At 40.3% G+C, this 16,978-nt stretch overlaps 1 protein-coding gene across 3 annotated transcripts in view; it reads right to left on the reverse strand.

Moving 5' to 3' along the window:
* The window catches only part of LOC126483791 (endoplasmic reticulum metallopeptidase 1-like), a 237,637-nt gene that overhangs the window by 149,824 nt on the left and 70,835 nt on the right, over positions 1 to 16,978 (reverse strand). For all 3 annotated transcript variants that reach the window (XM_050106960.1, XM_050106958.1, XM_050106959.1), the window contains one exon: positions 15,376 to 15,507. In XM_050106960.1, coding sequence (XP_049962917.1) covers positions 15,376 to 15,507 — 132 coding nt within the window. The remainder of the gene's footprint in view (positions 1 to 15,375; positions 15,508 to 16,978) is intronic.

The raw sequence follows: 16,978 nt of genomic DNA on the forward strand, positions 1-16,978 counted from the left end.
ACAGTGCAAAGTTGTTGGCCACAGAGTCTCCTAAAACTTTATGGCCCATTGTTGCAAAATTATTTTGCTATGAAACACAGTCTTAATGTTGCTCAGAGATTAATGTTGTTGTCAACAGAGGGTGCCGAATGTCACATCGTTGTTCCACCTCCGCTCCGTGGTCACATCCTTCAGCTGCAACAGACATTCCACTGGAGCATGTCAAGGATGAAAGCTATACCTCTGTGCCACATTTATTGGCTAGGGACGGATGGCACATTGAGGATACAGTGCATATATGTCAGGCTTGCACTTGCAACCAAGCCTACCCAGCGCAATGTTTTTTTTCCATGATCCTGCACTAAGCTCCTCCAGGAGAGGGTGCACATCGACTCTGCTAGTCCTTTTCAGAGTGCAGTGTGGTTTCCTGGTGAAGGATGCACACAATAATTTTCCTTATGTGGCATAAAGCACTTCTACAGCTGCACATGCTACAATCAGAGCACTAGCTACCTTCTATGACATACAGGGAAGCCCCCTCACACGTTAGTATTCTACAGCAAACCTCAGTTTGCTTCAACAGAATTTGAGGCTTTCTGCCAACACAATGGAATACAACACCTGGCACTGCCCCTTTCCACCCGGCAATGAAACTGGAAGCAGAATGGCTGGTCAGAACGTGTAGGGCATAAATGAGGAAGACACTGGTATCAATTCCCACTGATGAGGCCTTAACAGTTTCTTGCGACTTATCAGTCAACCCCAATCAAGGTAAGTCCAGTTGAAGTACCACATATGGCACAGCCAGTGCACACTCCAATGTCTGCTGTCTTGCCCTGAGAGCTTAGAGCCCAAGTTACATGCCCTGCTACTAGCAGGGTGCCATCATGTGGGCTCGCGCATTTGGCCAGAAGCCAGGTTGGGCACCTGGCATCATTCTAGGCCACAAGGAGCATCAAATGTTCCTCGCTGCAGCCAGCCAGGAGCACCTGAACTTGATGTATCAACGGATCAAGTTCCAGCCATGACAAATGCAGAAGCCATCTCCACTCCTCAAGCCAGCACAGGAGACTTCCAGTACCATCCTTCTTAACAACCATCCTTTCACACCATCCCTGCCAATTGCCGGTGCTCTTAGATTCATACCCTGAACATGACCACAGCTCCATTACAAACTGCACCCATGTCATCATTACTAGCAGCAGCAGCAGCAGCAGCAGTCAGCAACCAAACCAGCACAGGGTTGGAAACACATGGAGGTTGAGTCACATCCCCCAACACTGCAATCATCAACACTCTCAACTCCTCAGCAGTAACTGCAGCCTCTAATGAACCAAGTAGCAAGCAAAGAAGATGCCACAGGGAAGGAAATCCCGGAAATTGTGATGCTGTTGGAGCCACTGACGGAGCTGCCTACAAAACACTCATCATTGCCAAAGAGGGTGAAACACAGATCTGGTCATTTCCTGTTCTACATGTGTATTAAAGGGGAGAGGGATTTAGAACTGTCATCAGATTGAGACACTAAATGAACACACCAGCATCAAAGTTGTATAGTGTCATGGATGCACTGCAGGTGGCATGGATGAGAGCTTCTGCTGGTATTTGGAACAAAGAAAGTGCATGTGCATTCCACAGGCAAATGTGTTGATGTACAAAAATCTTTCTGGTCATTGACGTTACTATTTGGTCACAGTGAGATGTTTGTTCTTTGTTATGTATTTCAGTCTGCTACTCCAGTTTTGTTTGTGCACTGTTGGGGATTCTTGGCTTCACGTTTGAATTAATCTGGGTTTTTCCTTTTTGGTTTTGTGTATGGTTAGCGATCACCCACTTGGTCTTTCCAACCACTTACAGTTTTCCAATGCAAACTGCTTAGTGGCCCTCCCCCATCTGTATAGTATGTAACAGAGGTCTAAGACTGTTTGTGTTCTTCTAAGAAGTCTCACTCAAGGACAACATCATGACTGCATCCTGGTAATATGTCAAAAATCCAATGAGCTGTCACTAATAGTTATTCTAATTATTCCCATAATGCAAGTTCGTGTCCATTTTCAGTCTTCAGTACAACAGCCTATGAATCTTGGAAAGTAATATATCTGAGATGCCATTGATATGCGTATGATATCAGAGAAAACAATGCCTCAGAACTGATTAGTGCCTGTATAAGTCAGGAAGAGTATGTAAAAAGTAATGGTAATTTTTTTTTAATTTCACATATTGTATTCTACATATACATCTGTACTCTGCAAACCACCGTGGCAGGGACTACATCCCACTGTACCTGTTATTAGGGTTTCTTCCCATTCCATTTAAATACAGAGTGTGGGAAGAATGACTGGTTGAATGCCTCTGTGCATGCAGTAATTATTCTAGTCTTATCCTCCCTATCCCTATGTGAGCAATATACAGGGGGTTGTAGTATATCCCTAGAGTAATCATTTAAAGCCGGTTCTTGAAACTTTATAAAAAGACTTTCTTGGAATAGTTAACATCTATCTTCAAGACTCTTGCAGTTCAGTTCCTTCAGTGTCTCTGTGACACTCCCCAAGGGATCAAACAAACCTATGACCACTCATGCTGCCTTTCTCTGTATACATTCAATATCCCATTAGTCCTATTTGTTGTGGCTACCACACATCTGAGCAATATTCCAGAAATGGTTGCATGAGTGACTCGTAAGCAATCTTCTTTGTAGACTAGTTGCTCTTCCCCAGTATGCTACCAATAAACCAAAATCAACCATCAGTTTTACCCATGATGACGACGATGACTTATGGTGGAGGGCACTAAACAGCTAGGTCATCAGTGCCCACCGCGGGCACGGCTTTACCCATGACTGAGAATATGTGAACATTCCATTTCACATCCCTACAAAATGTTACACCCAGGTATTAGTATGAGTTTGCCGATTCCAACAGTGACTCATTGGAATTATAGTCATAGGATACTACATTTTTTCGTTTTGTGAAGTGCACAATTTTATATTTCTGAACATTTAAAGCAAGTTGCCAATCTATGCACCACTTTGATACCTTACCAAGATCTGACTGAATATATACACAGCTTATTTCACATATTACTTCTTTATAGATAATGGCATCAGCTGCAAAAAGTCTGAGGTTACTGTTAGTATTGTCTGCAAGGTGATTACTGCACAACATGAACAACAAAGATCCCATCTCACTTCCCTGGGACAAACGCAAAGTTAATTCTACATCTGCCATGACTTTTCACTCCAGATAACATGCTGCATCCTGCCTAGCAAAAGGTTCTCAATTCAGTCACAAATTTCACTTGATACCCCATGTGATCATATTTTTGACAATAAATGTAGGTGTGATACTGAGTTAAATGCTTTTTGGAAATGAAGAAATACTGCAACTACCTGGTCGCCTTAATCCAGAGTTTCCATTATGTCATGTGAGAAAAGTGCAAGTTGGGTTTCACATGATCGATGTTTTTGAAATCCATACTGGCTGGTGTTGAGGTGGTCATTCTGTTCAGGACCCCTCATTATGTATGAGCTCAGAATATGGTTTAAGATTCTACAACAAAGTGACATCAAGGATATTGTCAAATGATATTTCACTAAACCCAATTCTGGTCATATGTAAGGGCTATAGTGGTTTCCGATATGAACTGAAATTGGGGGTAGCAAAGCAAAAGCTGAAATGATAAACTCTGTTTTCAAATGTTCCTTTATAAAGGACAAACCAGCTTCTGGACCACTTCTACTACCCTTCTTGTAGACAGGTGTGACCTGTGCTTTCTTTCCAAGAACTGGGCACAGTTTTTTGTTCAAGGGATCTACAACAGATTATAGTCAGAAAAGGGGATAACTCAGCTGCAAATTCAATATAGAATTTGACAGGGATTCAATTGGGTGCTGGAGCTTTGTTCAATTTTAACAATTTCAGCTGTTCATCAATACCACTGACACTTAATACTTATTTCATTCACCTGTTCAGTAGTACAGGGATTAAATAAGGAAAATTCTACTGGTTTGTGCTTTATAAAGGAACATTTGAAAACAGAGTTTATCATTTCAGCTTTTGCTTTGCTACCCCCAATTTCAGTTCATATCGGAAACCACTATAGCCCTTACATATGACCAGAATTGGGTTTAGTGAAATATCATTTGACAATATTCTGATACAGCAGTCATTGAAGGCATCATGCATTTCTCTCTTGACAGCCAAATGCATTTCATTCAGCATCTGTATCTCATTAGTGCAATTTGCATGGGTTCTCCCCCCCCCCCCCCCGCCCCCCCCCCGATCTTCTGTTGGTGAATATGTCTGCAAATTAGCTGAGAATGTTAGTCATATTGGATATTTAGCACGCTGTCAGCTGCCTAAAAGTTGCATGTGCTTCGGTAGTACTCATGATTACTTATTTTGTATAAAATTGGACCAGAGAATCAGCATTAAATTTTGCTATAAGTATGGAATGAAGCACAGCCAAGTTTCATAAATGTTAAATATTGCTTTTCGCGAGTGTGTTACAAGTAAAACATGGATTTATAAGTGGTAGAAACATTTAGGAGGAGACCATGAAGGTGTTGAAGACAAGGAGTACCCTGGAAGCCCTGGCATATCATTAACTGATGAAATCATGGAGAAATGAAATAAATTATTATGAATGATAAATAAATTTGCCATATCAATGAGTACATTCCATGAAACTTTTTGAATGCTTTTGATATGAAACATGCGACAGCAAAGTTTATTCCAAAATTGTTGAATCCTGAATGAAAAAAAATCAGTGAATGAAAGTTGCAAAGTTGTTCAGAGTCACAAGGTGAATTCAACAGTAATACAGAACTACTGAAACATTTCAAAAGTGGTGATGAAACATAGATTCACAGATCTGCCATAAAAATTATGGCTGTCTAATACCAGTGGATGCATTCTGGATTGCCAAGACCAAATAAAGATCAACAAGTGCTGTAAAATGTGTAGGTTAAGCTGATTGTGTTCTTCAATTTTAACAGCATAGTATACCTTGACTTACTGCCACAGTAAGGAACCTAACCTAAGCTAACCTAAATTTCCATGCTATTTGCATGAAGCAATCTGGAAAAAAAGTCTGGATTTGTCGTGAAATAATTCATGTCCTTTGCACCACAATAATATATATGCTCACACTTCATTGCTTGTTGATGAATTTTCCACCAAAAACATACAGTAATTATGCCCCAACATCCATATTCACTAGACATGGCCCTCCAAAACTTTTTTCTATTTTCCAAAAAAAAAAAAAAGGGGGGGGGAGCGGGGCTCTCACTTCAAAAATGTATATGTTACTATGTTATTGAAGACACATTGCTGTAAGAGAGGTAAAGGCTACACCAAAAGTGTGTTGGGATTAGGGGTAACATTAACACAGATGAATAAATAAAATTCTTTCCATAAAACAAAACTTCATGTTATCTTTTGAACACACCTCCCATCTTCTCTTCTACGAGGAGTACCCAAAACAACTGGTACTATTTTTTAAAACCTATATACTTTCAAACTTTTCACAAAACAACCTTATCCCCTTCAAAATACCCTCTACTAAAAATAATATATTTGTCTCACCACTGTTGACAACATTTTTGTAGTAATTTTTAGAAATGGCTGACAGCTCCTCCCTCCTTTTTTTCTTGTGTTCTTCAATGTTGTCAAATCAGTGCCCTTTCATGTCCCTTTTCAGGTGCGAAAATAAGAAAAAGTCGCACGGAGCCAGGTCAGGTAAGTAAGGTGCTTGGGGTAGCGGAATCATGCCATTTTTAGCCAAACATTGTCTCACAGAGATGGCTGTAGGCACAGGTGTTGTCGTAGTGGAAGAAATGGTCTCCTGACTGCCACAAATCATGTCTTTTTGACAAACACTGTTGCGCAGTCTTCTTAAAAATTCCAAATAAAGGGTCTGACAGATGGTCTGACCTGGGGGAACAAACTTTAAATGAACTAGGCCCTTGGCATCAAAAAAATCAAATCAGCATTGTTTTTATGTTTTATTTGACTTGACAACATTTTTTTGAAAGGGGTTGAAGATCACATCTCCCATTGGCTTGACTGTTGCTTTGTTTCTGGGTCTTAACCATAGCACCATGACTCGTCGCCAGTAATGAATGACCTTTGACAGAAATTTTGGATCAGTTTCAAGCTATTGTTTCAAAGCACAACATGTTTCAACTCAACGCACTTTTTGATTGTCAGTTAGAGCCCAAGGAACAAACTTGTCAGCAACCCTTTCAATTCCCAAATCTTCTGTTAAAATTTGCTGAACTGAGCTCCAAGATAACCCACTAATCTCTGACAGCTGATCTATTGTCTGTTGATGGTCTGTGTGCACAAGCTCTCAAATTTTTTCAATATTTTCATCGATTCAGGCAGTTGATAGACATCCAGAATGAGGTTTGTCATCAATTGACATGTCACCATTTTTAAATCTAGAAAACCTTTTGTACACTTGGGTTTTTCCCGTAGCATCATATTGGCACATCGTTTTCAATATTAAAACAGTTTTAGCAGAATTTTTACTGAGTAGAAAGCAAAATTTCACAGATTCACATTGTTCACTTAAACTTGCCATAAAAAAAAAAAAAAAAACGAAACAAGAACAACACAGCACTAGCAAAAACAGTCAATGCAGATGAACAGAACAAGCCAGGTTGACAACAGAGGTGGCACTGAACTGGCAATGAGTTGTGCTGTACATGCCTAGCAGCAAAAATGTGTACTACACAAGCTTTGCCCCTGGCAATGTTATTCGATTTTTTTTGTGGGGGGGAGGGGGGGGGGGGGAGGGGGGGGGGGTTTACCCACTCATATGAACCCTGATGATAGCTGCACCTATGGGCTTCCTCATAGTATTTGACACAGCAAACCCCACTGGGTCGCGAGTTGGTAGTGAGACCTATACAGACAAGCTCCACCCAGAACCATAAGTTGTAAATGTGGGGTATAAGTCCATCTTAAGCCAGTTCATCAAAACAGCACTTTGAACTACTCGTTAAATAAATAACATGGTGTCTGCATGATGGCCAGGTTGAAGTGATTTATGAAATTCATGTAGAAGATAACAGAGTGTGGCAGAATTGTCAGATTGTGAAACGCCTGCAACACATTGACATTTCAACAGAAGACTTTTAGTAAGATGACAAACTACAATAATGAGAGAGATTGGCAGAAAAGTGGCACAGGTCCTTGTCAAAAAGGTTCCTAGTGATCAACACAACATTGAGGTCAGTGTAGATGTAATGGGAAGAGCAACTGCTGTTAGATCAACATTACTTTCCCCCACTTAGGCCGTTATTTATTTAAACATTGCTTTCATTTTACAACTGGTTTTGCCTTTTTATAAGCTACTGACCAGTGAATACCTGTACAGAAATGCACTTTATATTACTGTTATGAAATGGCGTTGCTTATAGTACTGACCCAAGTGCTGTTGGATAATGGGCAAGTAGTGCTTGGCTCACTGTGGTCTCCCATTTCCATGAAGTGCAGTCAGGCAGATCATCATTAAACAAACATGGGTTTGACTCAAAGACCATGTCTTTGAACTGATGACAGCACAGGAAACCTGTAAGAGTTCTCTAAAGCTAATGACCTTTACACATGGGGCTAAATACAAGTATCTGTGTCCCTCAATGTTGGGTCTCACTGATTACTCTATTCACTGTATCATGCTGGCGGTCAGCAGAAATGCAGTCACTTGCTCCTTCATTTGATGTTCCATTTTTCATTGAAGTGATAAAGTTTTATCTTGAATCACCTACTACAACTGTCCACATAACTGATTCAGTTCTGAAATAAGTTGGCTGCAAAAAGATCCCATTCTTGAACAAAAATAGTTTGATGTGATTACAGTAAGCTCTAGCCAGCTGCAGTATCTTCAGCATCCTCACCTTCTATAGATCGTCACATCATTTACTTTTCTTAATTTTGACTGCCATGAGAGCAGCTGGAGCCTCTGTACTAAAATGGGGATGACTGTGGCATACTGAAGAGTGATCTCGCCAAGGGTACAGCAATGGGTTTCATCCCACAGGTAAGCTGTAGTCATCTGCAGTTACCTAGTGTACATAAAATGGCCCTATTGTCTGAAGATTTGAAGCATTATATTTGGCAAAAATTCTTCTTCTTTCTTTACAGTAGCATAAGACAGCAGTGGTCTAGGGGTAGCATCTTTGATTCATAATCAAAACGTCTTTGGTCCCGGGTTCGATCCCCACCACTGCCTAAATTTTGATAAATAATCAGCATTGGTGGCCGAAGACTTCCGGCATAAGAAGTCAGCCTCATTCTGCCAACGGTCTTGTCAAAGAGGGCGAAGGAGCGGATAGAAGTTCAGGGCATTCTCTTGTCCTAGGGGTGGGAAATTGCCCCTAAAGGCAGAAGAATCGGCAATGATCAATGACATGAGGATGCAGAAGGCAATGGAAACCACTGCATTAAAGACACGTAACATGTATCCACAGGACATGTGGCCTGTATTTGAAGAAGTGTCATGATGATCTCTCCATTGGCAAAAGGTTCCGGAATAGTCTCCCATTCGGATCTCCGGGAGGGGACTGCCAAGGGGGAGGTTACCATGAGAAAAAGATTGAATAATCAACGAAAGGATAACATTCTACGAGTCGGGGCGTGGAATGTCAGAAGCTTGAACGTGGTAGGGAAACTAGAAAATCTGAAAAGGGAAATGCAAAGGCTCAATCTAGATATAGTAGGGGTCAGTGAAGTGAAGTGGAAGGAAGACAAGGATTTCTGGTCAGATGAGTATCGGGTAATATCAACAGCAGCAGAAAGTGGTATAACAGGTGTAGGATTCATTATGAATAGGAAGGTAGGGCAGAGGGTGTGTTACTGTGAACAGTTCAGTGACGGGTTGTTCTAATCAGAATCGGCAGCAGACCAACACCGACAACGATAGTTCAGGTATACATGCCGACGTCGCAAGCTGAAGATGAACAGATAGAGAAAGTGTATGAGGATATTGAAAGGGTAATGCAGTACGTAAAGGGGGACAAAAATCTAATAGTCATGGGCGACTGGAATGCAGTTGTAGGGGAAGGAGTAGAAGAAAACGTTACAGGAGAATATGGGCTTGGGACAAGGAATGAAAGAGGAGAAAGACTAATTGAGTTCTGTAACAAGTTTCAGCTAGTAATAGCGAATACCCTGTTCAAGAATCACAAGAGGAGGAGGTATACTTGGAAAAGGTCGGGAGATACGGGAAGATTTCAATTAGATTACATCATGGTCAGACAGAGATTCCGAAATCAGATACTGGATTGTAAGGCGTACCCAGGAGCAGATATAGACTCAGATCACAATATAGTAGTGATGAAGAGTAGGCTGAAGTTCAAGACATTAGTCAGGAAGAATCAATACGCAAAGAAGTGGGATACGGAAGTACTAAGGAATGACGAGATACGTTTGAAGTTCTCTAACGCTATAGATACAGCAATAAGGAATAGCGCAGTAGGCAGTACAGTTGAAGAGGAATGGACATCTCTAAAAAGGGCCATCACAGAAGTTGGGAAGGAAAACATAGGTACAAAGAAGGTAGCTGCGAAGAAACCATGGGTAACAGAAGAAATACTTCAGTTGATTGATGAAAGGAGGAAGTACAAACACGTTCCGGGAAAATCAGGAATACAGAAATACAAGTCACTGAGGAATGAAATAAATAGGAAGTGCAGGGAATCTAAGACAAAATGGCTGCAGGAAAAATGTGAAGACATCGAAAAAGATATGATTGTCGGAAGGACAGACTCAGCATACAGGAAAGTCAAAACAACCTTTGGTGACATTAAAAGCAACGGTGGTAACATTAAGAGTGCAACGGGAATTCCACTGTTAAATGCAGAGGAGAGAGCAGATAGGTGGAAAGAATACATTGAAAGCCTCTATGAGGGTGAAGATTTGTCTGATGTGATGGAAGAAGAAACAGGAGTCGATTTAGAAGAGATAGGGGATCCAGTATTAGAATCAGAATTTAAAAGAGCTTTGGAGGACTTACGGTCAAATAAGGCAGAAGGGATAGATAAAAATTCATCAGAATTTCTAAAATCATTGGGGGAAGTGGCAACAAAATGACTATTCAAATTGGTATGTAGAATATATGAGTCTGGCGATATACCATCTGACTTTCGGAAAAGCATCATCCACACAATTCTGAAGACGGCAAGAGCTGACAAGTGCGAGAATTATCGCACAATCAGCTTAACAGCTCATGCATCGAAGCTGCTTACAAGAATAATATACAGAAGAATGGAAAAGAAAATTGAGAATGCGCTAGGTGACGATCAGTTTGGCTTTAGGAAAAGTAAAGGGACGAGAGAGGCAATTCTGATGTTACGGCTAATAATGGATGCAAGGCTAAAGGAAAATCAAGACACTTTCATAGGATTTGTCGACCTGGAAAAAGCGTTCGACAATATAAAATGGTGCAAGCTGTTTGAGATTCTGAAAAAAGTAGGGATAAGCTATAGGGAGAGACGGGTCGTATACAATATGTACAACAACCAAGAGGGAATAATAAGAGTGGACGATCAAGAACGAAGTGCTCGTATTAAGAAGGTTGTAAGACAAGGCTGTAGCCTTTCGCTCCTGCTCTTCAATCTGTACATCGAGGACGCAATGATGGATATAAAAGAAAGGTTCAGGAGTGGAATTAAAATACAAGGTGAAAGGATATCAATGATACGATTTGCTGATGACATTGCTATCCTGAGTGAAAGTGAAGAAGAATTAAATGATCTGCTGAACGGAATGAACAGTCTAATGAGTACACAGTATGGTTTGAGAGTAAATCGGAGAAAGACGAAGGTAATGAGAAGTAGTAGAAATGAGAACAGCGAGAAACTTAACATCAGGATCGATGGTCACGAAGTCAATGAAGGTAAAGAATTCTGCTACCTAGGCAGTAAAATAACCAATGACGGACATCAAAAGCAGACTCGCTATGGCAAAAAAGGCATTTCTGGCCAAGAGAAGTCTACTAATATCAAATACCGGCCTTAATTTGAGGAAGAAATTTCTGAGGATGTACGTCTGGAGTACAGACAGCATTGTATGGTAGTGAAACATGGACTGTGGGAAAACCGGAACAGAAGAGAATCGAAGCATTTGAGATGTGGTGCTATAGACGAATGTTGAAAATTAGATGGACTGCTAAGGTAAAGAATGAGGAGGTTCTACGCAGAATTGGAGAGGAAAGGAATATGTGGAAAACACTGATGAGGAGAAGGGACAGGATGATAGGACATCTGCTAAGACATGAGGGAATGACTTCCATGGTACTAGAGGGAGCTGTAGAGGGCAAAAACTGTAGCGGAAGACAGAGATTGGAATATGTCAAGCAAATAATTGAAGACGTAGGTTGCAAGTGCTACTCTGAGATGTAGAGGTTAGCACAGGAAAGGAATTCGTGGCGGGCCGCATCAAACCAGTCAGTAGACTGATGACAAAAAAAAAAAAAAAAAAAAAAAAAAAGACATTCCCAGGTGTCCACAATGGAAACATACCTGTGCATGTTGCCCCCAGTTCTCTAAATGTCCATTTTTGTGGATGGCAACTGAATTGGTACGGAAGATGGTTGCATCTGTATCATCAAGAACTTTGCATGTTGCCTGATAGTTGCAGCATAAATCTGAGATTTATAATCCTCAATGTAAGCCTGTCTTGCGGAGATCAGTGCCAATGACCTATGAACCTCTTATTGAATTAGCAATGCTACTCCCATCTGACTGAGTTCATCATTCAACACTGATACTTCTGACCCTCTGGATTCAACATTAAGATATGTCATAAACCCTCCTCTCTTTTCTCTGACTTATTACTGTATTAACAATGTGAAGTACATATAGGATTCCATGAGAGTGGTTGCATTCAGAAGATTGTCAGATATGTTTCAGCATACTCTTTCTGGTGCATTGTCTCAATGTGCTGGCACTACCTGATGAAGTGTACTGTGGAGTTGATACATCTACATCTACATTTATACTCCGCAATCCACCCAACGGTGTGTGGCGGAGGGCACTTTACGTGCCACTGTCATTACCTCCCTTTCCTGTTCCAGTCGCGTATGGTTCGCGGGAAGAACGACTGTCTGAAAGCCTCCGTGCGCGCTCTAATCTCTCTAATTTTACATTCGTGATCTCCTCGGGAGGTATAAGTAGGGGGAAGCAATATATTCGATACCTCATCCAGAAACGCACCCTCTCGAAACCTGGCGAGCAAGCTACACCGCGATGCAGAGCGCCTCTCTTGCAGAGTCTGCCATTTGAGTTTGTTAAACATCTCCGTAACGCTATCACGGTTACCAAATAACCCTGTGACGAAACGCGCCGCTCTTCTTTGGATCTTCTCTATCTCCTCCGTCAACCCGACCTGGTACGGATCCCACACTGATGAGCAATACTCAAGTATAGGTCGAACGAGTGTTTTGTAAGCCACCTCCTTTGTTGATGGACTACATTTTCTAAGCACTCTCCCAATGAATCTCAACCTGGTACCCGCCTTACCAACCATTAGTTTTATATGATCATTCCACTTCAAATCATTCCGCACGCATACTCCCAGATATTTTACAGAAGTAACTGCTACCAGTGTTTGTTCCGCTATCATATAATCATACAATAAAGGGTCCTTCTTTCTATGTATTCGCAATACATTACATTTGTCTATGTTAAGGGTCAGATGCCACTCCCTGCACCAAGTGCCTATCCGCTGCAGATCTTCCTGCATTTCGCTACAATTTTCTAATGCTGGAAAGGCTTCAAAAGAAGCATTTGAAGATGAGCTCAGTCACATCCTTCATAAGTTGTGAAACTCTGTCAATTTTCATCATATTTCGGTTCATTGTATGACAAAGCACTAGAATTCCTGGTGTTAGGCTCTGTTCTTTAGTTGTTTTTTGTCTATGCTGACCTGCTGCTGATTATCACCTTATGTTTCAATGTTGTCTAAATTTCTGTCTGAAATTTGTCCTGTCTCTTGAACTCTTTTTCTTTGTTCTCAAACCACTGCTGGGCTATCTGTCCAAATCTAAGAACAGATTGAAAAGATACACCATTTCACCCTAACAATTGTATTTAAGCAACACAGTTAACTCCTTTCAGTCACTTCATCGAATCCTGACCAGTGCCTCCCAAAAACTATGCCGGATGCCTGATATGCATCTTATTTATGTATAAGGTTTGTAAAAAGTACATAAAAAATAAAAGAAATATGGTCATCATGCTACAATTTAAGCGCCGTCCCTCCTCAAAGTAGTCCCCTCCACTGGCAATACACCATTCCCAACGCTTTTTCCATCTTTGGAAGCCTCTCAGATTGCACTTTGTGAGATGGTACGTAGGTCTCATCACACTGCCCTGAATCTCCTCTAGGGTTTGGAAATGATGTGCTTTCAATGTGATTTTATTTTTGCCAAACAGGAAAATCTGCTGGATCTGTGTCCAGAGAATAGGGTAGACAGTCACAATGGGAGTAGGATGGTTAGGCAGATAGTATGGACAAAGAGTGGTGCATGGGCCAGCAGATAGTTGTGAGTCTGGTTCAACCCTCTTCCTGTGCACATATTCCTCAAATGTGCTAAAATTCCCTGGTTGACTTCCTTGTTTACCGTCTGACTAGGTGGTACAAATTGCTGATGGACAGTGCCTTTGTAGTCAAAAAACATATGTGCTTTTTTTGGATGAGGAAGCCCTTTGCCCTCTCACTGCAATGGCTGCATCTTCATTTCAACATCATAGTCACAGACCCATTTCTCATGTTATGATGTTCTCAAAGATGTTTTCACTGTCATTTGCAGTGGCAAGCAGTTCCTGGCTGATTTCAACATGGGTCTGTTTCTAATTGCCAGCCAACAAACACAGCATTAATTTTGCACTGACATGATACATCACACATTTTTCACTCACAATTTGATGGCATGATCCTACGCTGATGCCCACTTATCCACCAGCTTCTTGAACAGTTAAACAACAATTTCAAAGAATCACAGCACAATCTTTCTCAACATGGTCATCATCTGTTGATGTGGAAGATCGTATAGGCCTGTGATCCTCAATGACCAGCATTCTGCCTTGTACAAAATGCTTAAAACACTCATATCTCTGTGTGCAACTAATACTGTGCCCACCATATGTTTGCAAACCAGTCAAAATATCTCTGTAAAAGTTGCAGCAAGTTTGTAGGAAAATTTCACACACACATGCTGTCCTTCAAACTCTTTCATTGATGCTTTGTCACTAATCTGACAAAGACTTTGTGCATGTGCTCACTTCAGCAGTTGTAGCAACAACCAATAGTCACAGCGAAACAAGGCTAACAGCAGTTTGTTGTGCAGACTTGCCACTAGGCGTGCACAGTAACTGCAGTGCGCCACCTCTGCTAGTCAACATGCTATTTCAAAAGTTCAGTCTTTCTTTGAACACAAGTTGCATGGTTTTGTATCCACTATTCACTGAAAATGCAAGCCATATGCAGAATGCATTATTTGTACTTGGATTTCTGTTTGTGAAGGCTACAATGTATGCATAGCCTTATTGCAGCAACAGTAGCATTGATGTCAGAGATACCTAGCCTCCCCACAAAACTGCGTCATGTAGAATCCGAAATAAAGTATCAGTTGTAAGAACAGACTCTTCAACAAAACTAATACTTCACACTGAAAGAGTGTTTGTTGAGCACACACAAAAGTACATGTGCAACTGAACTTCCTGTCTCTGGAGAAAGTGCTCCTATACGTACAAACTTGGAATGTTCTAGCAAATTACATTATATCATGAATAAGTAATCCCAGAACTTCCAAAAACTACAAATTTAAATGATAAATACTTGCAAAAGATGGGAACTGAACTGGTGATTTGCATAGCACAGCCTGCAATTATTCATTATGTCTCAGTGGCTGACACAGGGTCTGGGGAAATATTAACCTCTCACTTTTAAAGTCTATCACATAAGGTGACACATTTTTGAACAGATGCTGAGGTGTGATAATTATTTTACAATAAGAGAATTTAGTCTGTACTTGTATATTAGCTTCAATTTAATAACAGAGAAATTTAATCAAGTCTATCACATAGGGTTAAAAACATTAAGAGAAATAACTATCCAAATAATCAAATAAGAGCTACCTTCTTAGATTGACAGTAGTGTAAATTAATGAGAGTAACAGATAATACTATTAAGATAGCACAGTTCTTGCCTTCATTAACATCATAGAAGTAAGAAGCCACCCTCAATGTCCCACAAACACTCAAGAAGACATCAATAAAACTGTAGTTTCCTAATAACCATCCAAGCATCAACCACTGCAATAACAAAAAATACAAAAGGTAGAACAAAATCTGAGGGTTAAGGGTGTGGTTAGAAAGTGTACTCTTACCTTTAGAAGCCAAGGATTCTTTGGTCCAGCCTGGAATAAAATTTCCTTTCCTCCTGAACCTGCTGCTTCCAAGTTTATAAATGCTTTGACTTCAGAAGCCCACTGATGCTGACTGATAAATCCATGGGCTCCCTGGAAATATGCAAATGCCCAAGTATATTTCCAAACAGATAGGTAAGGCATTACTGGTAAATCATTGCCCATTTGGAAGACAACTGAGAAGCAAGAACTTAGCCTATTTAATTAACAGTTTAAACATGTCATTTTCAATCTAAGGCTTTCCGACAGTGTGAAGAATGTTGATGTTAACAGGGCAATGGAAAAGATTACTATTTGCAGTACTGAATATAAAATATATCTGGGTTCTCTGATTTGGATTAAAGTGAGGGGTCTCAACCACATATCATATAATTCAGTGATGTTCTTAGCTCTGGATTTCTTGACCTTTCACTTTATTGGTCAGGGACACAATGCAGAAGGCAGCAACTTTGGTAGTATAAAACAAGCAGCATGTCACTGGCAGTTTTGTGCTGTTGTGTACACTCAATAAGTCTCATTAACAAGCATCAACAGAAGAAGTATTCATTATTTTAAATCACACACAATGGATGAAGGACTCTTCATATTTAGATGGTAGACATAAATAAAGAACATATTAACTCCACATGATGAAATTTCTATTACATATCTGTCCAGGTTCCTTATGAACACTGGTTCTCATAAATCATGGAAGAGTCACAAACATACTTAGCCAAAGAATATAATGCACAAATTGGCATAAACAGAGAAAAACACTCTTCGAGACAAGCAATTTTGTTTAAATTTTGAACAATGTTGAAAGATATGAAACTGGATATATCAGCAGGTCCACGTTAAGTAACACGGTATGATTACTTATGTAGCAATACAATAGTGTGTAAGGCTGTTAATAATGCGGTCCAGAAGCTCTATGGCAATTTAATACCTCTCTCTTTGTAGAATTGCTGCCAGCAAAGCACAGGTAGAGTGAGGACTGCAAGTGGTAACACAATTCTCAAGAGTGTGCCATGCATGCTATGTAGAATTCAGTTCAGGAGACTGAGCTAGCAAATTTACAGGTTAGTTCTTACAATAAGCTAAAAACAGCAACCATACATTGCCGATAATTCTATTTATTAGAACAAATAGTGCCATTATGGTTTCAGGTTGACAGGCTCACATTTGTAATTTTTTTATGCTGTATATCTAATTTTTACAGCATAATGTAATTTTAAATGCGTCTGAGGATGAACTCGTTAGTTCTAAACAGGCAATGGTGCTATTTCTTCCTAATAAATAGAATAATGAACCGGGGCTGTTTGCTGTTTTTATTTTACTGTAAGAATTAACCTGTATTTTCACACATCCCAAGTCCCACCATATCGATTTTTTTGACAAAATAACACACAATGAAATGTTCCCTGTTGAATATTTTTATTCATAAGATTTGCTCTGTGTGGGATATGTCATTTTGTACAATGCATTTACCATCTACTCAATTTCGTATGGAGAAGCATGGCAGTCTGTGTGTCATTCTTAAGTGTTCACACCTCCCCCCCCCCCCCTCTACACACACACACACACA

This window comes from Schistocerca serialis, chromosome 6, assembly GCF_023864345.2.
Source record: "Schistocerca serialis cubense isolate TAMUIC-IGC-003099 chromosome 6, iqSchSeri2.2, whole genome shotgun sequence".
In the NCBI taxonomy this organism is placed as follows: domain Eukaryota; kingdom Metazoa; phylum Arthropoda; class Insecta; order Orthoptera; family Acrididae; genus Schistocerca; species Schistocerca serialis.